At 40.1% G+C, this 17,642-nt stretch overlaps 1 protein-coding gene across 1 annotated transcript in view; it reads left to right on the top strand.

Annotated features, from left to right (window-relative positions):
• Positions 1–6,126, top strand: part of NDUFV2 (NADH:ubiquinone oxidoreductase core subunit V2) — a 29,001-nt gene extending 22,875 nt beyond the window's left edge. The window contains exons 7-8 of the mRNA XM_070747566.1: positions 3,901–3,977; positions 5,971–6,126. Coding sequence (XP_070603667.1) covers positions 3,901–3,977; positions 5,971–6,064 — 171 coding nt within the window. The 3' untranslated portion in view covers positions 6,065–6,126. The remainder of the gene's footprint in view (positions 1–3,900; positions 3,978–5,970) is intronic.
• Positions 6,127–17,642: the final 11,516 nt, after the last annotated feature.

Genomic DNA, 17,642 nt, shown 5'->3' with positions numbered 1-17,642 from the left:
CCAGGCCGGCTGTCACCTTTTAAAACAGCCGCGCCGCTTCCCAGCAGTCGCCGAAAGCCGTTTTTTTGCGGGGTTTTTTTGGGTTGCACGGATTAATTGACTTTACATTGTTTCCTATGGGAAACAATGTTTCGTCTTACAAACCTTTCGTCATACGAACCTCCTCCTTGCACCAATTAAGTTCGTATCATGAGGTATTACTGTATTGTGGTTATGGGTGATTTCAACATGCCTGATGTTGACTGGAATATCCCCAGTGCCCTTACATGCAAAAGTAAGAGCAGCTCTGGCACAGCTGGTTAAGACACCAACTAGAGGGGAGAATATTCTAGATTTAGTTTTTACAAATGGGAATTGGGTTTCAGAGGTCAAGGTGGGAGAAAATTTAGGTTGCAGTGACCACCTATGTTTGTGGTTTGATGTAAAAACTCATTGTGAGCAATCCTATAATGCAACCAAAGTATTGGATTTCAGAAAAACAAATTTTAATGCAATGGGGGAATATTTAGATAATGAATTAAAGGGGAGGGATAAAATGGCAGGAGCGCGAACCCAGTGGACTGTATTAAAAAAGGCCATCTTAAAAGCCACTGGACTGTATGTAAGACAAATAATTAAAGGTAAAAGGAAGAAGAAACCGCTATGGTTTAGCAATGATGTAAGGGCTATAGTCAATGAAAAAACGGCTGCCTATAGTAGGTATAAAGAGTCTGGAAGTATAGCTGATAGGGAGGTGTATAAAATGAGACAGAAGGAGGCAAAACAGATAATATATGCTGCTAAAGCCTCAAAAGAGGAAGAAATTGCCAAATCTGTAAAGAAGGGGGATAAAACCTTCTTCAGATATATTAGTGATAAGAAGAAGAAAAACTGCGGCATCACAAAGCTTAGTACCGGGAATAATACATGCATTAATGGGAATAAGGAGATCGCTGACCATTTCAATAGCTACTTCTGTTCAGTTTTCTCAAAAGACACCTTACAAAATAATACTATAGAGGAATATAGCATTGCTTCCAGCTGTACGGATTCAGCTCCAGTGATCTTAGAAGCCGATGTCTTAGAAGAACATGAACGATTAAAGATAAATAAGGCAATGGGTCCAGATGGCATCCACCCCAGAGTTCTTAAAGAACTCAGATCTGTCATTGCTATCCCCCTGACTGATTTGTTTAACCAATCCTTGCTAACAGGAGAAGTTCCTGAGGATTGGAGAATGGCCAGTGTTGTGCCTACCCACAAGAAGGGCAGTAGAGAAGAAGCTGGTAACTACAGGCCAGTTAGCTTGACATCAGTGGTAGTTAAAATGATGGAGACTACTCAAAAAGAGGATAAATCAGCACCTAAAAAACAATAACTTATTGGACCCAAATCAGCATGGCTTTTCTGAAGGCAAATCATGTCAGACTAATCTCATTGATCTCTTTGACTATGTCACAAAGGTGTTGGATGAAGGTGGTGCCGTGGATATTGCCTACCTGGACTTCAGCAAAGCCTTTGATACGGTTCCACATAAAGAGCTGATAGACAAATTAGTGAAGATTGGACTTAATCCCTGGAGAGTTCAATGGATTTGCAGCTGGCTGAAGCGTAGACATCAGAGTTATTGTTAACGGCGAGTATTCTGAGCAGTCAGGTTACAAGCGGTGTGCCACAAGGGTCTGTTCTGGGTCCTATTCTTTTTAATATGTTTGTGAGTGACATTAAGGGAAGGTTTGGTAGGGAAGGTTTGCCTATTTGCCGATGACTCTAAAGTGTGCAATAGGGTTGATATTCCTGGAGGCGTCTGTAATATGGTAAATGATTTAGCTTTACTAGATAAATGGTCAAAGCAATGGAAACTGCAGTTTAATGTTTCCAAATGTAAAATAATGCACTTGGGGAAAAGGAATCCTCAATCTGAGTATTGTATTGGCAGTTCTGTGTTAGCAAATACTTCAGAAGAAAAGGATTTAGGGGTAGTGATTTCTGACAGTCTCAAAATGGGTGAACAGTGCAGTCAGGCGGTAGGGAAAGCAAGTAGGATGCTTGGCTGCATAGCTAGAGGTATAACAAGCAGGAAGAGGGAGATTATGATCCCGCTATATAGAATGCTGGTGAGACCACATTTGGAATACTGTGTTCAGTTCTGGAGACCTCACCTACAAAAAGATATTGACAAAATTGAACGGGTCCAAAGACTGGCTACAAGAATGGTGGAAGGTCTTAAGCATAAAACGTATCAAGAAAGACTTAACGAACTCAATCTGTATAGTCTGGAGGACAGAAGGAAAAGGGGGTACATGATCGAAACATTTAAATATATTAAAGGGTTAAATAAGGTCCAGGAGGGAAGTGTTTTTAATAGGAAAGTGAACACAAGAACAAGGGGACACAATCTGAAGTTAGTTGGGGGAAAGATCAAAAGCAACATGAGAAAATATTATTTTACTGAAAGTAGTAGATCCTTGGAACAAACTTCCAGCAGACGTGGTAGATAAATCCACAGTAACTGAATTTAAACATGCCTGGGATAAACACATATCCATCCTAAGATAAAATACAGAAAATAGTATAAGGGCAGACTAGATGGACCAGGAGGTCTTTTTCTGCCGTCAGACTTCTATGTTTCTATGTTTTTAATTATTCAACCACATACAGATACACTAACTTGAGTTAAAGTTTACTTTAATAGTAGAATCCCATAAAGAATTTCCAATAACAATGTCTTCTTACCAGTTGTCTGTCATGTGCATAAATAAAAATGGTATAAACACAGCTTAGATACAATAGAGAACAGAATATCAAAGGAAACATATCAGAGAGAGCTATTATCTCTAGCTCCCTCTTACAGCAATCTGCAACACAATCAACCAATCAGAAAGAGCATACAGTTAAAGCTACATACATTAACACAGTTAAACCTACAGACATACATATTGCTAACCCAACTGATTGGACAGAGTCCTAACAAGTTCCTTGAGAGATTAAGAATGGAGGGGGAGTTGAAACAGTGTTCTCTAGAACATACTAGAGTGTTACCTCTTTTTGGGAGTGGCAGAATTTAAAATATATATATATAAATTGTTTCTATAACTTTAAAAAACTTGAAAATCACTGTGCTAAATCACATGTAGTGTTCAATGAGTATGATGCGTTTTACTATGTGTGGAATTCAACACAATTGACATAAACATACAGATAGATTTTAGTATTTTCCTTTTTTGACATTGTTCTAAAATTATGAAATCTCTTCTCAGGTATCTAATTTTGCCAATATTCTACTGGTAATATAATAGCCCATCATTAACTATGCATTTGATAGACACAGTAAAATACAATATGCATATATCTTTAATCTTAATACATAGTTTTTAGATTATGTTCAGAATATCACAGAAAGTCATAATTGAAAGATTAGGCATCCATATAAATAAATATAAGATAGTCTATTAACTTCTGAAGTACAATTAGTCTTCTTTCAGGAAAAGAAAGGTCTATAACAGTGTTTTTCAACCAGTGTGCCGCGGCACACTAGTGTGCCGCGAGACATGGTCAGGTGTGCCGCGAAGCAAAGCTCAGAGGGGAGAAGGAGGGAGAGAGAAAGACATAGAGGGAGGGAAGGAGGGAGAGAGAAAGAAAGCAAAAAAGAGAGGGAAGAAGGAAGAGAGAAAGAAAGAGGGATGGAGAGAGAAATAGAGCGAAAGGGAGGAAGAGAGAGATTTTTTTGTCCAAACTTTTTTTTTAGCTCCCCCCCCCCCTTAATGTTCCCCAGGTTTTTGTAAATGTGAATAATGTGCCGCGGCTCAAAAAAGGTTGGGAAACACTGGTCTATAACATATTAAATACAATAAACATAGTCATAGATTAAGAAAATGACATGTTTAATTTGTGGAATATTGTTTTCATTTAATTTTACAGGAAGATCTGAAAACAAAGGACATTGAAAACATAATTGATGAACTGAAAGCTGGAAAAGTTCCAAAACCTGGACCAAGGTATATTATTTGCATAATAAAATACCATGAGAAAGGAAGATAAAAACCCTACTAAAACAATCCTGTAGAACAGTGGCCCCCAACCTTTTGGACACTGGGGACTGGTTCCATGGATAGTGTTTTTTCTGCGGACTGGAGGGGCTGTGGTTTTGCATCCTGTGAATGAAGCTTTGCTTATTTGCATGGCCAGTTTGTGCCTGGCCAATGCAACGCCTAGGGGTTGGAGACTCCTACTGTATAAAATTCTTAGGATGTATATTTCAGTATGAGATTAAATATAAAATCTTATTACCAAGACATTTTGCTTTTTATGTTCCATGCTTTGGTGGTCTACACAAAGCTGCTGCTTAATTTTTAAGTAGCAGAAAAGGTGTATGAAGGCATTTTTGAGAAGTAATATCAAGTATTTTCCATATTTTATTGGCGATACAATCTATGAAATATTTTTCTCATGTCTAAATATGGTAGGTAACATTCTGTCGAGTTTAATTTGGTAGCCCTATATCCCCAAATTTATTTCAGATGCTATATGACCTTTTTAGGCAAAGTTTCAGCCAACAATGATCATTGTTCTGATGTTGTATAGCAAGACTGCCGAACTCATGGCCCAGATGTGTCACATGCTAGTCATACCCGTCTTAAAGGGGGGAAGTTCTGATACGTCATGTGACGCTGTGACAAAGCGAGTTTGACACCCCCATTGTATAGGACAAAGTTAATTAAACATGTTTGGTAGATATCATTGATTTGTGATGATCGTTTGGTTAATTTTCATCAAATTCTGCTTTTTGAAATTTCAGAGTTTTCTAGTTATTGAGAAACCATTTTTTTTTGTTACTTGATGTTAATGTTCCTTTTAAGAACAAAGATGCATTTACAGCAGCAGTTCTCAATCTGTGGGCCACAATCTGTTTGGGGGCCGAATGACCTTTTCACAGGGGTCGCCTAAGACCATCAGAAAGCACACATTTCTGATGGTCTTAGGAATTGAGAAACCACTCCTTTATTCGTCTTCAGGCAGGTCCACCCACATGGAAATAACTACCCAAAAAAAAAAAAAAACCATGGGAACTTCTGATCATGCACAAAAGCTGAATTCCATCACTGTGCGTCGCCATCTTGGTTTTGGCTCTCTTTTTTTGGCATTTTTTTTAAAAAAATTCAACGCTGTATGAATGCATGTGCAAAGTACACATGTGCCCATGAGGCACAGCCATGCAGTGCAGGAGGAAGCAGGCAGTGAATTAAGTTAGAACCCATCCCTGAATTTCTATGACTATTTCTATCCACCCCTACCTATTATTACCTAGTCAAATTCTAATCTTGTTCAGTTATTCTTAAGTAATTCTTACTGATTTCAGTGGGATTACACACAAGCAGACATATACCTCAGTGTGCAGACAGTCCTCAATTTATGACAAATTGCTTAGCAAACATTCAAAGTTGTGATGGACCTCGGCAAGGACATTTATGACCCTGTTTTAATGGCCAGCCTCACTTCTCCAGGTTCACGTGGCTACATTTTGGGCAGTCAGCAACTGGCCCACATTTGCAGCTTCTTGCAGTCACATTTGCTGGCATTTATAACTGACATTTATTCCTGATTTTCAGTAAAACTGGCTCATTGTCAACAGTTGGTTTGCAGTTGCTTAACAATTGCTCCAGAAAAGGTGGTAAAATTAGGTTGGTCATGTGGTAACCCACTTTACAACTGTCATGACTTGCAGCCATAATGGGCATGCTTCACTGCAGTCATTAAGTGGATCATTAGCTGTAATCAGAAATAATGTGTACATTTGGCAACTAAAACCCTCCCATTCCTGTATTTCAATTTCTTTTCATCACATTCTATCTTGCATTGACGTAAAAGTTGCTTAAAACAAATCATTGAAAGATGAAACAGATTTTTGTGGATGTTTCAGAATGACTGAAAACATACTGAATAATATATTCAATATAAATTCTAATGTTTAATTTCTTTTCCCCCCCCCAGAAGTGGACGTTTCTCTTGTGAACCATCTGGTGGTCTGACTTCTCTGACACAACCTCCCAAGGGACCTGGTTTTGGAGTTCGGTCAGATCTTTAAAACTATTGTTCTAAGTGTAAAAATCATTCAAAAAATAAATTTTAAAGTATGGACAATGGAAATGCAAGTTTATATTGTTATTTTAAACAGGCTAAACATGTGTATTTTATTTATTTGAAACAAGAAATAGAAGAAATCCAAAAATTCCAGTTAATCAGAAACTGGGTAAATCAACTACATTTATAATTATTAATGAATAATTATATTGACGACCACTTCAGTGGTGCATAAAATAAATATAATGGAAAAGAGAGCATATTGCTTACTAATTACAAGATTTTGCTAACAGAAATTAAGCTCTTTGGCATTCTACAATACAGAGTTAATTGGTACACTGATAAAGTAGCCAGAATGCTATAAAATTCTTCGGAGATAATGGAACAAAGATAACTTTTTAAAAGTGATTCTTACAAAAATACCTGTCTACTGTTAAATGAGAACTTTAAAAAAAGCCTTGCACTTATTTCCTATTACTTCTGAGAGAATTGTCTTTCCACAAACTACAGTGGAACCCCGACATAAGAGCTGCTCTACTTAAGAGCAACTTGAGATAAGAGCTGGGAGGGGAGAGATATTTTTGTTCTACTTACAAGCCCAAATTCGAGATACAAGCGCCAAGGAGCTGTCTCCTGAAGCCAAACGCTAACTTCCGCGTTCGGCTTCAGGAGACAGCTGCGAAGCGGCGCGCGTGTTTTAAAAGGTTGCAGCCGGCCTGGGGGGCTCGGGGGGGTGCTTGCAGCTTTCTTTCTTGCTCTTTTTCTTTCTCTCTTTTACCTTCCCTTCTATTTCTTCTTTTCTTTCTCCTTCCCACCTTCTTCCCTCCCTCCCTCCCTTCACTCATTCCTCTCTTACTCTCCCCTTTCATAAGTTTCCTTGCTTCCTTCCTCTGTTCCTGTCCCTTCCCCCTTTCTTTCTTTCTTTTTTTTCTTTCTTTCTTTCTTGCTCTTTTTCTTTCTCTCTTTTACCTTCCCTTCCTCTATTTCTTCTTTTCTTTCTCCTTCCCACCTTCTTCCCTCCCTCCCTTCACTCATTCCTCTCTTACTCTCCCCTTTCATAAGTTTCCTTGCTTCCTTCCTGTTCCTGTCCCTTCCCCCTTTCTTTCTTTCTTTCTTTCTTGCTCTTTTTCTTTCTCTCTTTTACCTTCCATTCCTCTATTTCTTCTTTTCTTTCTCCTTCCCACCTTCTTCCCTCCCTCCCTCCCTTCACTCATTCCTCTTACTCTCCCCTTTCATAAGTTTCCTTGCTTCCTTCCTCTGTTCCTGTCCCTTCCCTCTTTCCTTCCTTCCTTCCCACCCTCCGTCCATTCATTCACCCATTCCTCTCTTGATCGCTTAAAGCCGGTCCCTGGTGCAAAAAGGGTTGGGGACCTCTGTCCTACAGGATTGGGTGGCAGAGAAGTTGAACATATGTAAATTTAAAAGTTTAAGAAAGTTTACAAGTTAAGTGAAAGAAACTTCATTATTCATTTATATGTACATGTACATTTCTTCATTAAAAACATGTCTTTCTGCATAATTTAGACTAACTTTGTGAGTTTTTTGAGGGCTGGAACCAATTAAAATTATTTACATTAATTCCTATGGGGAAAAGTCGTTCGAGATAAGAGCTGCTCGACTTAAGAGCCCAGGTCCGGAACGAATTAAACTCGTATCTCGAGGTACCACTGTACTAAAAATTAAGTTGGTCTGGAATCTTTTTAAAAGAACTAACATCAGAATGACTTGTTGTCTCACTGTATTCTTTGTTTTTAATTATTTATCATGGGTGTTTTATTTAATTTCTAATTATGTATGTGAAGCATTGTCTTTTTAATTGTGGCAGCATACAAATCAAGTAGGCAAGTAATTATATTAAAATGGCATATATTTTAATGCCAATTATAGCTATAACTATATCCAGCCAAGCTGATTACCAAAAATATAAAAATATAGACAGTCCTGCTTATAATTTGTATATTTTATGTGTATTACAAGTATAAAATTTAAATTGTGTTTACCAGCTAGACACATACGTAAAACGGGTAGCTTATAAATTTAGTAAATAAATGAAAAAATTATAAATTCCTGATTTGACAGGAAAAGGGGTGTTGGGCCTGCCTGATACACCCATTTTCTGTCGGTGCTGAGAGACTCCAGGCATGGCATGGGCATTGGCATCACTTCTGATCTATAGCTCTATAGACTGGGTCTAAATTGAAGACATGCCCTCTGCTGACACTCCCCAGTTTCTATGATGTTACAGCAATATCTCATGACGTAGTAGCTGCAACAACACCCCAAGTATACCCCAGATCAGATCCTACTTAGGGTGGGGCTGGAGTCTCTCAGCACCAACAGAAAATTGCCATATCAGATAGGACAAATGCCCCTTTTCCTGTATGGTGCCTTGAGACTCCAGGCATGGGACATACCAAAGCTGGCTGTCTTCACGGGAGGATACCTGTCTGGTCCTGCTCACGAGTCATTCCTAGTACTCGCTGAAGAACTTTCCTGCCAAAGGCTGCCTCGGCCAAAGTGAACGAATCCAGTCAGTAGTGCTGAATGAAAGGCAACAGTGAAGACCAGGTCGCCGCATGACAGATCTCTTCCTCTGAAGCCTGTGTTAACCAGGCTGCCATCGTGGCAGCACTCCTGGTAGAATGTGCTTTGAGTACTCTGGGACTCAGAAGGGCCTGCAAGTCATATGCCTTGGCAATGGTGACCTGAAGTCACCCGCCTACTGTTAATGCCATAACTTTCTTTCCTATCGTAGCAGGTTAGAATTATAGAAAAAGCACCTCAGATTTCCTGAATGTTTATGTCCACTTTTTTAATGTGTGTATGTGTACACCCACCCACACACGTAAGGCCCTTTATGCATTCACTCCCTTTCTCTGGAGTGAGAGGGATTGGAACAAAAATCCAGCAAAATCAAGTTCTGTGCTCTATGAAATAGTGTTGGTCTTGGGCATAAAAGCCAAGTCCAGTCTCAATATTACTCTATCAGCGTGGGAGGTGCATAAATCCTCCCTTTCGGAAAGAGCAGCCAACTCTGATATTCTCTTGGCCAATGTTATGGCCACTGAAAACACCACCCTGTATGTGAAAAGCTTGAGGTGGGTAGTTCTTTGGGGTTCAAAGGGTCCCTGATGAGGGCCTGCAATACCTTGATGAGATTCCAGATGGGTTATCTGTAAACCACCGGTGGTCTTAAATTGGTCAATCTCTTAAGGAATCTCCTCACCTCTGGGTGGTGCCCTATGGATTCTGGAGTCCCACAAGATAAAATCAATGTTAAGGCTACTATCTGCCTCCGAAGAGTCATCTGAGCTAATCCTTTATACACACTGTCCTGGAGGAAGTCAAGCAATTGAAGAACTGATACTGTAGTGGTCTCCAAATCACGTCTGGTACGCCGTCTACAAAAAAAATCCCCCATGTAGTGTTGTAGATCCGAGTAGTGGATGGTCGTCTGGCAGCCTGGATGGTTGTATGATGCCAGAGAAATTTTGCTCTGTCAAAAGTCTCCATTCAAGCACCTCACAGTCAAGTGGAGCCACTGTGGGTGTTGATGTCATATGGGTGGGCCCCTGGTTGAGGGAGACTGGAGGAATCCTCCACAGCCTGGCAATTGACAGGCTGACCAGATCCATGAACCATGGATATCTGGACCAGTGTGGTTCTATCAGTATCACCTTGGTTCTCTTGGCTAACATCCTCCTGAGCACCTGTGGAATCAAGGCCAGGGTTGGGAAGGCTTAAAGTAGCACTCAAGGCAATGGACAATTAAGGGCATCAATTCCCCCCGCCCTCTGCTCTGGAAACCTCAAGAAACAGCAGGGCAGCCGGCTGTTTGCCAGGGAAGCAAAAGATCTAATATCGGAGGACCAAACTGATATGGAATTTCCAGGAATATGTCTGGGTGCAGACACCATTCCGAACGGTTGATGGTGGCCCTGCTCAGCCACTCTGCCTGCTTATTCTTTTCCCCTGAGATGTACTCAGTCCTGATGCAAAGCACATTATTCTACGCTCTGCCTCCTTTGTGAGTGCCTTGGAGTGCATGCCCCCTTCCCTGTTGATGTGCGCCTTAGCTGTCACGTTGGTGAGGAAGAGGACATGCTGTCCGGAAATCTGCTCCCTGAATTCTCTCAGAGCCAGGTGAGCTGCCTTCAGCTCTAGCCAATTGATCTTTTGGTGTAAGCCCTCTGTGACTATCTCCCTTGAGCCACCAGATTCTGGAAATGGGCTCCCCAGCCCTGTGTCTGGTCCCTGAACACACAACCCTTGTTCATAAGATCTGAAGTCCACCAGAGGAATGATCTCAGGACCACCCTCGGGACCCTAACTGTCACTGGTGATGTGCCCCTGCCTTTTCTCTGGAAAAGGAGCAGGAACCACTGTAATGGCCTTCCATGGAACCTAACCCAAGGAACTATCCCTATACACAATATCACCTTGCTGAGCAGTGTAGAGAGCAAGGCAAGGGGGGCTCTTTTCCAATCTGATCTGCCTTGCTAATGTTCTAATGCTCTCTAGGTAATCTGGTGACAGAAACACGTGACCTGATAAGATATCTATTATCTCTCCTAGGTGTAAAAGGCGAGTCATCGGTTTGAGGTGACTCTTTTGCACATTGATGGAAAAGCCATAGCTCTGCAGGAGCTGAACTATCCTCTGCTAATCTGAGAGATACTGACTGTATTAATATGTCATCAAGATAACATTGTACTCTAACTGGTAGTGTTGTCAGAAAAGCCCCTAGCGCTGTCAATAGTTTGGTGAACACCCTGGTGCTGATGCTAATCCAAACAGTAAGGCCCTGTATTGCAGGTGTCTGTCAGTGTAACAACCTCAGGTACTTTCTGTCTAGAGATGAAATTGGTATGAGAAGATACGCCTCAGTGAGGTTGATGGAGGTCAAGAAATCTCCTTTGACATTCTCCAAAATCAATTGTAGAAAATGCATTTTGAATCTCCTGTACCTTGCGTATTTGTTGAGTTGTTTGAGATTAAAAATTGGTCTCAATCCCTCCTCCTCAGGCTTTCTGAATCACAAACAGCATAGAATAACAACCCTATCCATCCTCTACTGAGACCATTTCTACCACCTGTATATCCCACAATGCTGGATGGCAGCTTCCATGCTCTTTTTAACATTTAATTTAATTAATTTAATTTATTAGATTTGTATGCCGCCCCTCTCCGGAGACTCGGAACTGCTCTGGAGATGGGACAATGGGTTAAAAATTGGGTGGGGGGGTATAGGTAAATTCCAGGGATAGGCCCCATCTTATGGTCTCCCTGACCCAAGTGTCTGTAGTTATTTCTTCCCATTGTTGAGCAGGTTGTCCTAGTTGGCCACCAATGGGAGTGTGGCCAAGGTGTTATCAAGAACAACGAAAAGGGTGGCTGGCCCCTCCTCAAAAGAGTTGCCTGCTCTGGGGCTGCATTTTGGTCTTATCCATAAACCCCTGCCTCAACTAGTTATATTGTCTGGGTGCATAACACCTCTGTTGTTGCTAAAACCCTGATCCTACATATGGCAAAAATAAGGCTTATGGGAGGGAGGGAAGGGTCATAGAAACATAGAAGATTGACAGCAGAAAAAAACCTCATGATCCATCTAGTCTGCCTTTATACTATTTCTTGTATTTTATCTTAGGATGGATATATATTTATCCCAGGCATGTTTAAATTCAGTTATTGTGGATTTACCAACCACGTCTGCTGGAAGTTTGTTCCAAGCATCTACTACTCTTTCAGTAAAATAATATTTTCTCACGTTGCTTCTGATCTTTCCGCCAACTAACCTCAAATTGTGCCCCCTTGTTCTTGTGTTCACTTTCCTATTAAAAGCACTTCCCTCCTGAACCTTATTTAACCCTTTAACTTAACATATTTAAATGTTTCGATCATGTCCCCCCTTTCCCTTCTGTCCTCCAGATTATACAGATTGAGTTCATTAAGTCTTTCCTAATAGGTTTTATGCTTAAGACCTTCCACCATTTTTGTAGCCAATCTTTGGACCCGTTCAATTTTATCAATATCTTTTTCTAGGTGAGGTCTTCAGAACTGAACACAGTATTCCAAATGTGGTCTCACCAGCACTCTATACAGCGGGATCACATTCTCCCCCTTCCTGCTTGTTACACCTCTAGCTATGCAACCAAGCATTCTACTTGCTTTCCCTACCGCCTGAGCGCACTGTTCACCCATTTTGAGACTGTCAGAAATCAGTACCCCTAAATCATTCTCTTCTGAAGTTTTTGCTAACATAGAGCTGCCAATACAATACTCAGATCGAGGATTCCTTTTCCCCAAGTGCATTATTTTACATTTGGAAACATTAAACTGCAGTTTCCATTGCTTTGACCATTTATCTAGTAAAGCTAAATCATTTGCCATATTACAGATACCTCCAGGAATATCAATCCTATTGCACACTTTAGAGTCATCGGCAAATAGGCAAACCTTCCCTACCAAACCTTCTCCTATGTCACTCACAAACATATTGAAAAGAATAGGACCCAGAACAGACCCTTGTGGAACACCGCTTGTAACCAGGCTCTGCTCAGAATATTTGCCATTAACAACAACCCTCTGATATCTACACTTCAGCCAGCTGCAAATTCACTTAACTATCCAGGGATTAAGTCCAATCTTCACTAATTTATCTATCAGCTCTTTATATGGAACAGCATCAAAGGCTTTGCTGAAGTCCAGATAGGCAATATCCACGGCACCACCTTCATCCAACACCTTTGTGACATAGTCAAAGAAATCAATGAGATTAGTCTGACATGATTTGCCCTCAGTAAAGCCATGCTGGTTTGGGTCCAATAAGGTATTGGATTTTAGGCGCTGATTTATCTTCTTTTGAGTAGATTCTCCATCATTTTAACTATAACTGATATCAAGCTAATTGGCCTGTAGTTACCAGCAATATAACATCCTGGAGATCGATGACAACTCTCTCTTTTCTCTTGATTCCACCAAAACTGGATCCAGGGACACACCAAATATATTGTCCTCTTTAAAGTGTGCTGAAGCCAACTTCTACCTCCTCTTATTGTTGCCCTGCCAGTGCTTTAGCCACAGTAGACACCTTGGCATGACAGAAGAAGCCATAGCCCTAGGATTGAATTTCACAGAATATGGCAACTGGTGTGAATTCTGATGCAGCGACAACCTTGTCAAAATCCTGGTGAGTCTGCAGATCATACGACGGGACTCTTTCCTGCATTTGCTTCAACCAAAGCAATGACACTCTGGTGAAAAAAGAAGCTGCTGTGGCAGACTTGACCACCCAGGCACTCGTTTGGTGGGCCTTGTGAAGCATAAGTACCATCTTCTCATCTGGCTTAAGCACATCCTCAGCATCAGAGAGCGCAACTGAGGGACATGCCAACACTGCCACCGGCTCATCAACCTCTTAGCTCAGTGAGATCTGTGATGACATTGTATAATTTTTTGTTAAAGGATGTGGTATCGAGATAAGCCCCAGGAGAAATCCACTGCCTCTGAATTATGACCATAAATATTCTTGATGCTGGAGTGACCTCTGTTTCAGTTATGGGCTCTGAAAACAGGAGATCAGAAGGATCTACAGGGTCCTGAGAAGCTTCAGGCTTTGGCAAGTCTACCCCTGCTCGGTTGAACTCTTAGCCTTAAAAAATGTCTTAAACAAACGAGGCAGGAGCAACCCTTTGAAGGTAGGTTGTTCAAGTGCCATACCTTCATGATCAATCAAGCCTTCTTCCTCTGAAACTGAATCTTCACCCCTCAAGGAAATGTTTGGAGAACAGGAAGCCTGGTAACTCGGCAGTGCCCCTGGATGCTGAGGTCATCTGTTCTGCACCTGCATTTCCAATGCCATAATTGCTGTTTGGAGGAAATGCTGTCTGCCAGCTTCAAAATCTTTATTAACTGTCTCAGAAATCCATTTGTTGGACTAAAGGAGGCATTTCTGTGTCACCTTCCCCAGCGGGCTGAGCCCCACCATCGTGGAAGTGAAGATAGCCTCAGGTGGATGCCTTCTCTGACTCACTACCCCTTCTCTCCTGTGGAGGCCAAATGCCATTTATAGATGGCCCAGGATCTGGGATAGAGACCGAACCTGGCTTCTCCTGCATAACCAAGGCTTCTGTAATGCTGAATTACCAGAATCTGATATGTGACTGAAAGCAGGGCCAGTCCTAACATCCCTTTATACAATGGGGCTTAGGTGCTTTTTTTGGCCTCGGCTTCTCCAAGGCCGTTTGAAGCCTTTCCTCTGACTTCTCCTAGGCCTTAGAAGGCTTTTTGTTGGGGACAGCCTTGAATTTTGTTGTGGCTGCTGCTCCCCTGGCCCACTCTTACATTTAGACAATCCATGCTTCGAGCTGCAACTGATAGCTCTTTCAGCCATCTTTTTGTGTGCATATGAAAAAAACTGCAGATACTATGTAATACCTGATCTACTAGTCAGGTCTCTTTTTCTTTCCTTTGTTTTTTATAGCTTCCTGCCAGGAAAGGCCCCAAAAGAAAAATGGCTCCAATGGCCACAGTTACGGCACCACTCCAGATCACTGACACACTCAGCAAGTTCCAGAGGGCTGCTGAATTTTAGAGGTCCTGATCTACATCCCGAGCAGGCAGCCAAGGAGCCTCAGCAGTTCTGTAAATATTCAATGCTGGAGGTTCCGGTCTACCTCCCAATCGGGCAGGAAGCCTAGAAACCTTCACATGGTTTGGGGTAGGCAGCATCTCCAAACTGCACTCCTTTCCAGGCAGGCAGCTGAGAGATAGTGCTCTTCTGAGTGCTTCCAGCCGATAACACAAAATGTCCTAGATCTTCAAGCAGGCCCTTGAAAAAGGCTGCCTCAGTTAGCAGAGCCTTTTCTGGCTTCCCTTTCCTGCAATACCAAGCCTCACACATATGTCCTAGTCATTCTCGACCCCAGGGGGCAGTGCTTCCATTACAAAACTGAAGAGCCAGCGCTGTCTGAAGAAATCTACATGGTCATGAGGCCAGCATGATTAGACGCCAAAGGCTCACAGAGAACAGTGTTATCTTCCCATCAAAAGTAGTTCCTATTTATTGCATACCATTCCCAATAAGATGTTTTGGAGCTGCTTAACGGTATAGTGTGATCAGAATCTTCATTCTTCATGCTTCTGTTGCTACTTCTGGAGATATCCACAAATTCTTGGAGCTTTCTGTTGTGGTAATGATTGTAATATAATCTAAATTCATTTCCTATTAGAATTTCTTATAAATAGGAAAAAAATCTAAAGTATTTTGACTGCTAATATACCCCTTGTATAGAAATTAAATATAGTCCTTGCATCTTGCTGATCTTTGAACTAGTCATTGTCAAGTGGGGTTTTTTTAGTACCCATATTCTTCTATGTTCAGAAATGTTTTGGAAGATTTCCCTTTTCTATAAACTGTTTCCCTTTTCTATAAACTGTTTCCATTCTCAATATTTTTACAGTTGTCATCATAATTCTGCTTGTCTTTTCTCTGAATTTTTAAAATTAAGTTTCTTTCCATGATCTCAGCTTTTCTTAGTTTTGTCTTCTTTCTTCTTGACAATTTTCCATCATCTGTTCTGACATGCATTATTGTTTCATTTGCTGCTTGAACTTTTACAATCTCTTTTCGTATTGATTCTTAACAATTTATTTGATTTCACTCTACAGTTCCTCTAGTTCCTTATAAATTATGCTTAGGTCTTGAAAGCAATACTTGATGTTATCCTTGAAAATGGTGGTAGGTACATGCTTAGAATCATATTGTAGAAACTCCTTGGCTTTATTTTGTGTTAGTTTGACTTGGAACATGTACACGAGCAATTGATCTGCTTCATAATCAAATCAACCCCGGACACATTTTCCCCCCACTATAACAACTTTTCCAATGATTGCCAGTAATGTAGTATTTAATTTTTGTGTCCATATGTGTAGCTGTTGTTTTAGTTGTTTGAAGAATGAGTTAATAAATTATTGGATTGTCAAAAACTATGTTCCCACTGTAATTCTGTTTTCAGAGTTTCAGATTTTATTTTTCTATATTGCAATATCGCCACTACTAGTTGCCCAGAACATGGCCTCAATTTAGCCACTTCATAAAACCATTAGTAGTACTCAAAAAGCTGAACTGTTCTCAATGTCATATTTGTTGCCATTTAGTTAAGTACTACTTGATCCATGGAGCTCATCATCTGGCATTACATCATCAATTACTTTATTCTGTCTATCCAGGTGGTTTTCATGGTTAAATACAGTAATGACCTACCATTGCTTTTCCCATGCAGTATGAAATGATATATTTGCAGTTGTTGCTAAAGCAATCATCAATTTCCTCTTTTTCCTATGTGATTGCTTCAGTATATAAATCCCTGTTAGCCTTTTAAAGCTAAAATCCCAGTCAGCCTGGAATCTGGATGATGTAATTATATTGTATTGTGGTAAACTCCTGATGTTCATAGCTCATTTTCCCAGGAACAACTACACACCCACCATGATGAGGCAGCATAGCTTGACTTGGAAGACATACACATAAATTATCTTAATACAATTGCTTTGTCTTGCTTCAAATGAACTTTCAATTTTGTCTGAATAGCTACAGATTTTCACATTAAATCCAGTCCATCAATTACCCCAAAATGTTACTGAAAATGTTTTTAAAGTCAACAACTTATGGTATATATGTCTCAATGTTTGTGTAGCATTTTATAATCAAGCTAATTCAATACTGTATTCAAAAATGTATCATTACTTTTCTTTCATGGACAAAAGAGGATTCTCTAGTTTTTATTTTGTTCTCATCTGAGTTCTTTATTTAGCAATTATATTTCAAAACTAGCTTTCTTTTAAGAAAATATAATTAATAAAGTCTTTAGGCCATACCTAAAGTAGATTGAAGTCAGTATCAGTAGAAACTAGCTAGAATTCTAATTAAGCAATCACTGTCCTTCTGAATAATTACTGTCATGCACCCATTAAATAAATTTTGATATATTCTGACGTTATTTCATTGAAAATATATTGAATATATTTTATTTACTGTCTTCCATCTAAAGTCTAAATGCTATAAAACTGAATTGCAAGTTGTGTTCATTGATCAAAGAATATGGTTATATGACCTTTCAATAGATATGCAATTATCATGCAAAGTTTTAAATTTCCATTTGAATATTAATTCAGCATTCTTTATTAAAGATTCCAATGTATGGGTGCTGTTCCTCTGATGAATGACAAAAACAATTTATGATACTGCTTTCAGTTATGCATGGGAACTGAAAGAGAAGAAAGAAATGGGAGAATATAATCTTCAGAAGAGATATTAATACAGTGGTACCTCGAGATACGAGTTTAATTCGTTCCGGACCTGGGCTCTTAAGTCGAGCAGCTCTTATCTCGAACGACTTTTCCCCATAGGAATTAATGTAAATAATTTTAATTGGTTCCAGCCCTCAAAAAACTCACAAAGTTAGTCTAAATTATGCAGAAAGACATGTTTTTAATGAAGAAATGTACATGTACATATAAATGAATAATGAAGTTTCTTTCACTTAACTTGTAAACTTTCTTAAACTTTTAAATTTACATAT

The sequence above is a fragment of the Erythrolamprus reginae genome, chromosome 3 (assembly GCF_031021105.1).
Source record: "Erythrolamprus reginae isolate rEryReg1 chromosome 3, rEryReg1.hap1, whole genome shotgun sequence".
NCBI lineage: Eukaryota > Metazoa > Chordata > Lepidosauria > Squamata > Dipsadidae > Erythrolamprus > Erythrolamprus reginae.
The sequence above is the reverse complement of the archived record's forward strand: the minus strand, read 5'-3'. Positions and strand labels throughout refer to the sequence as shown.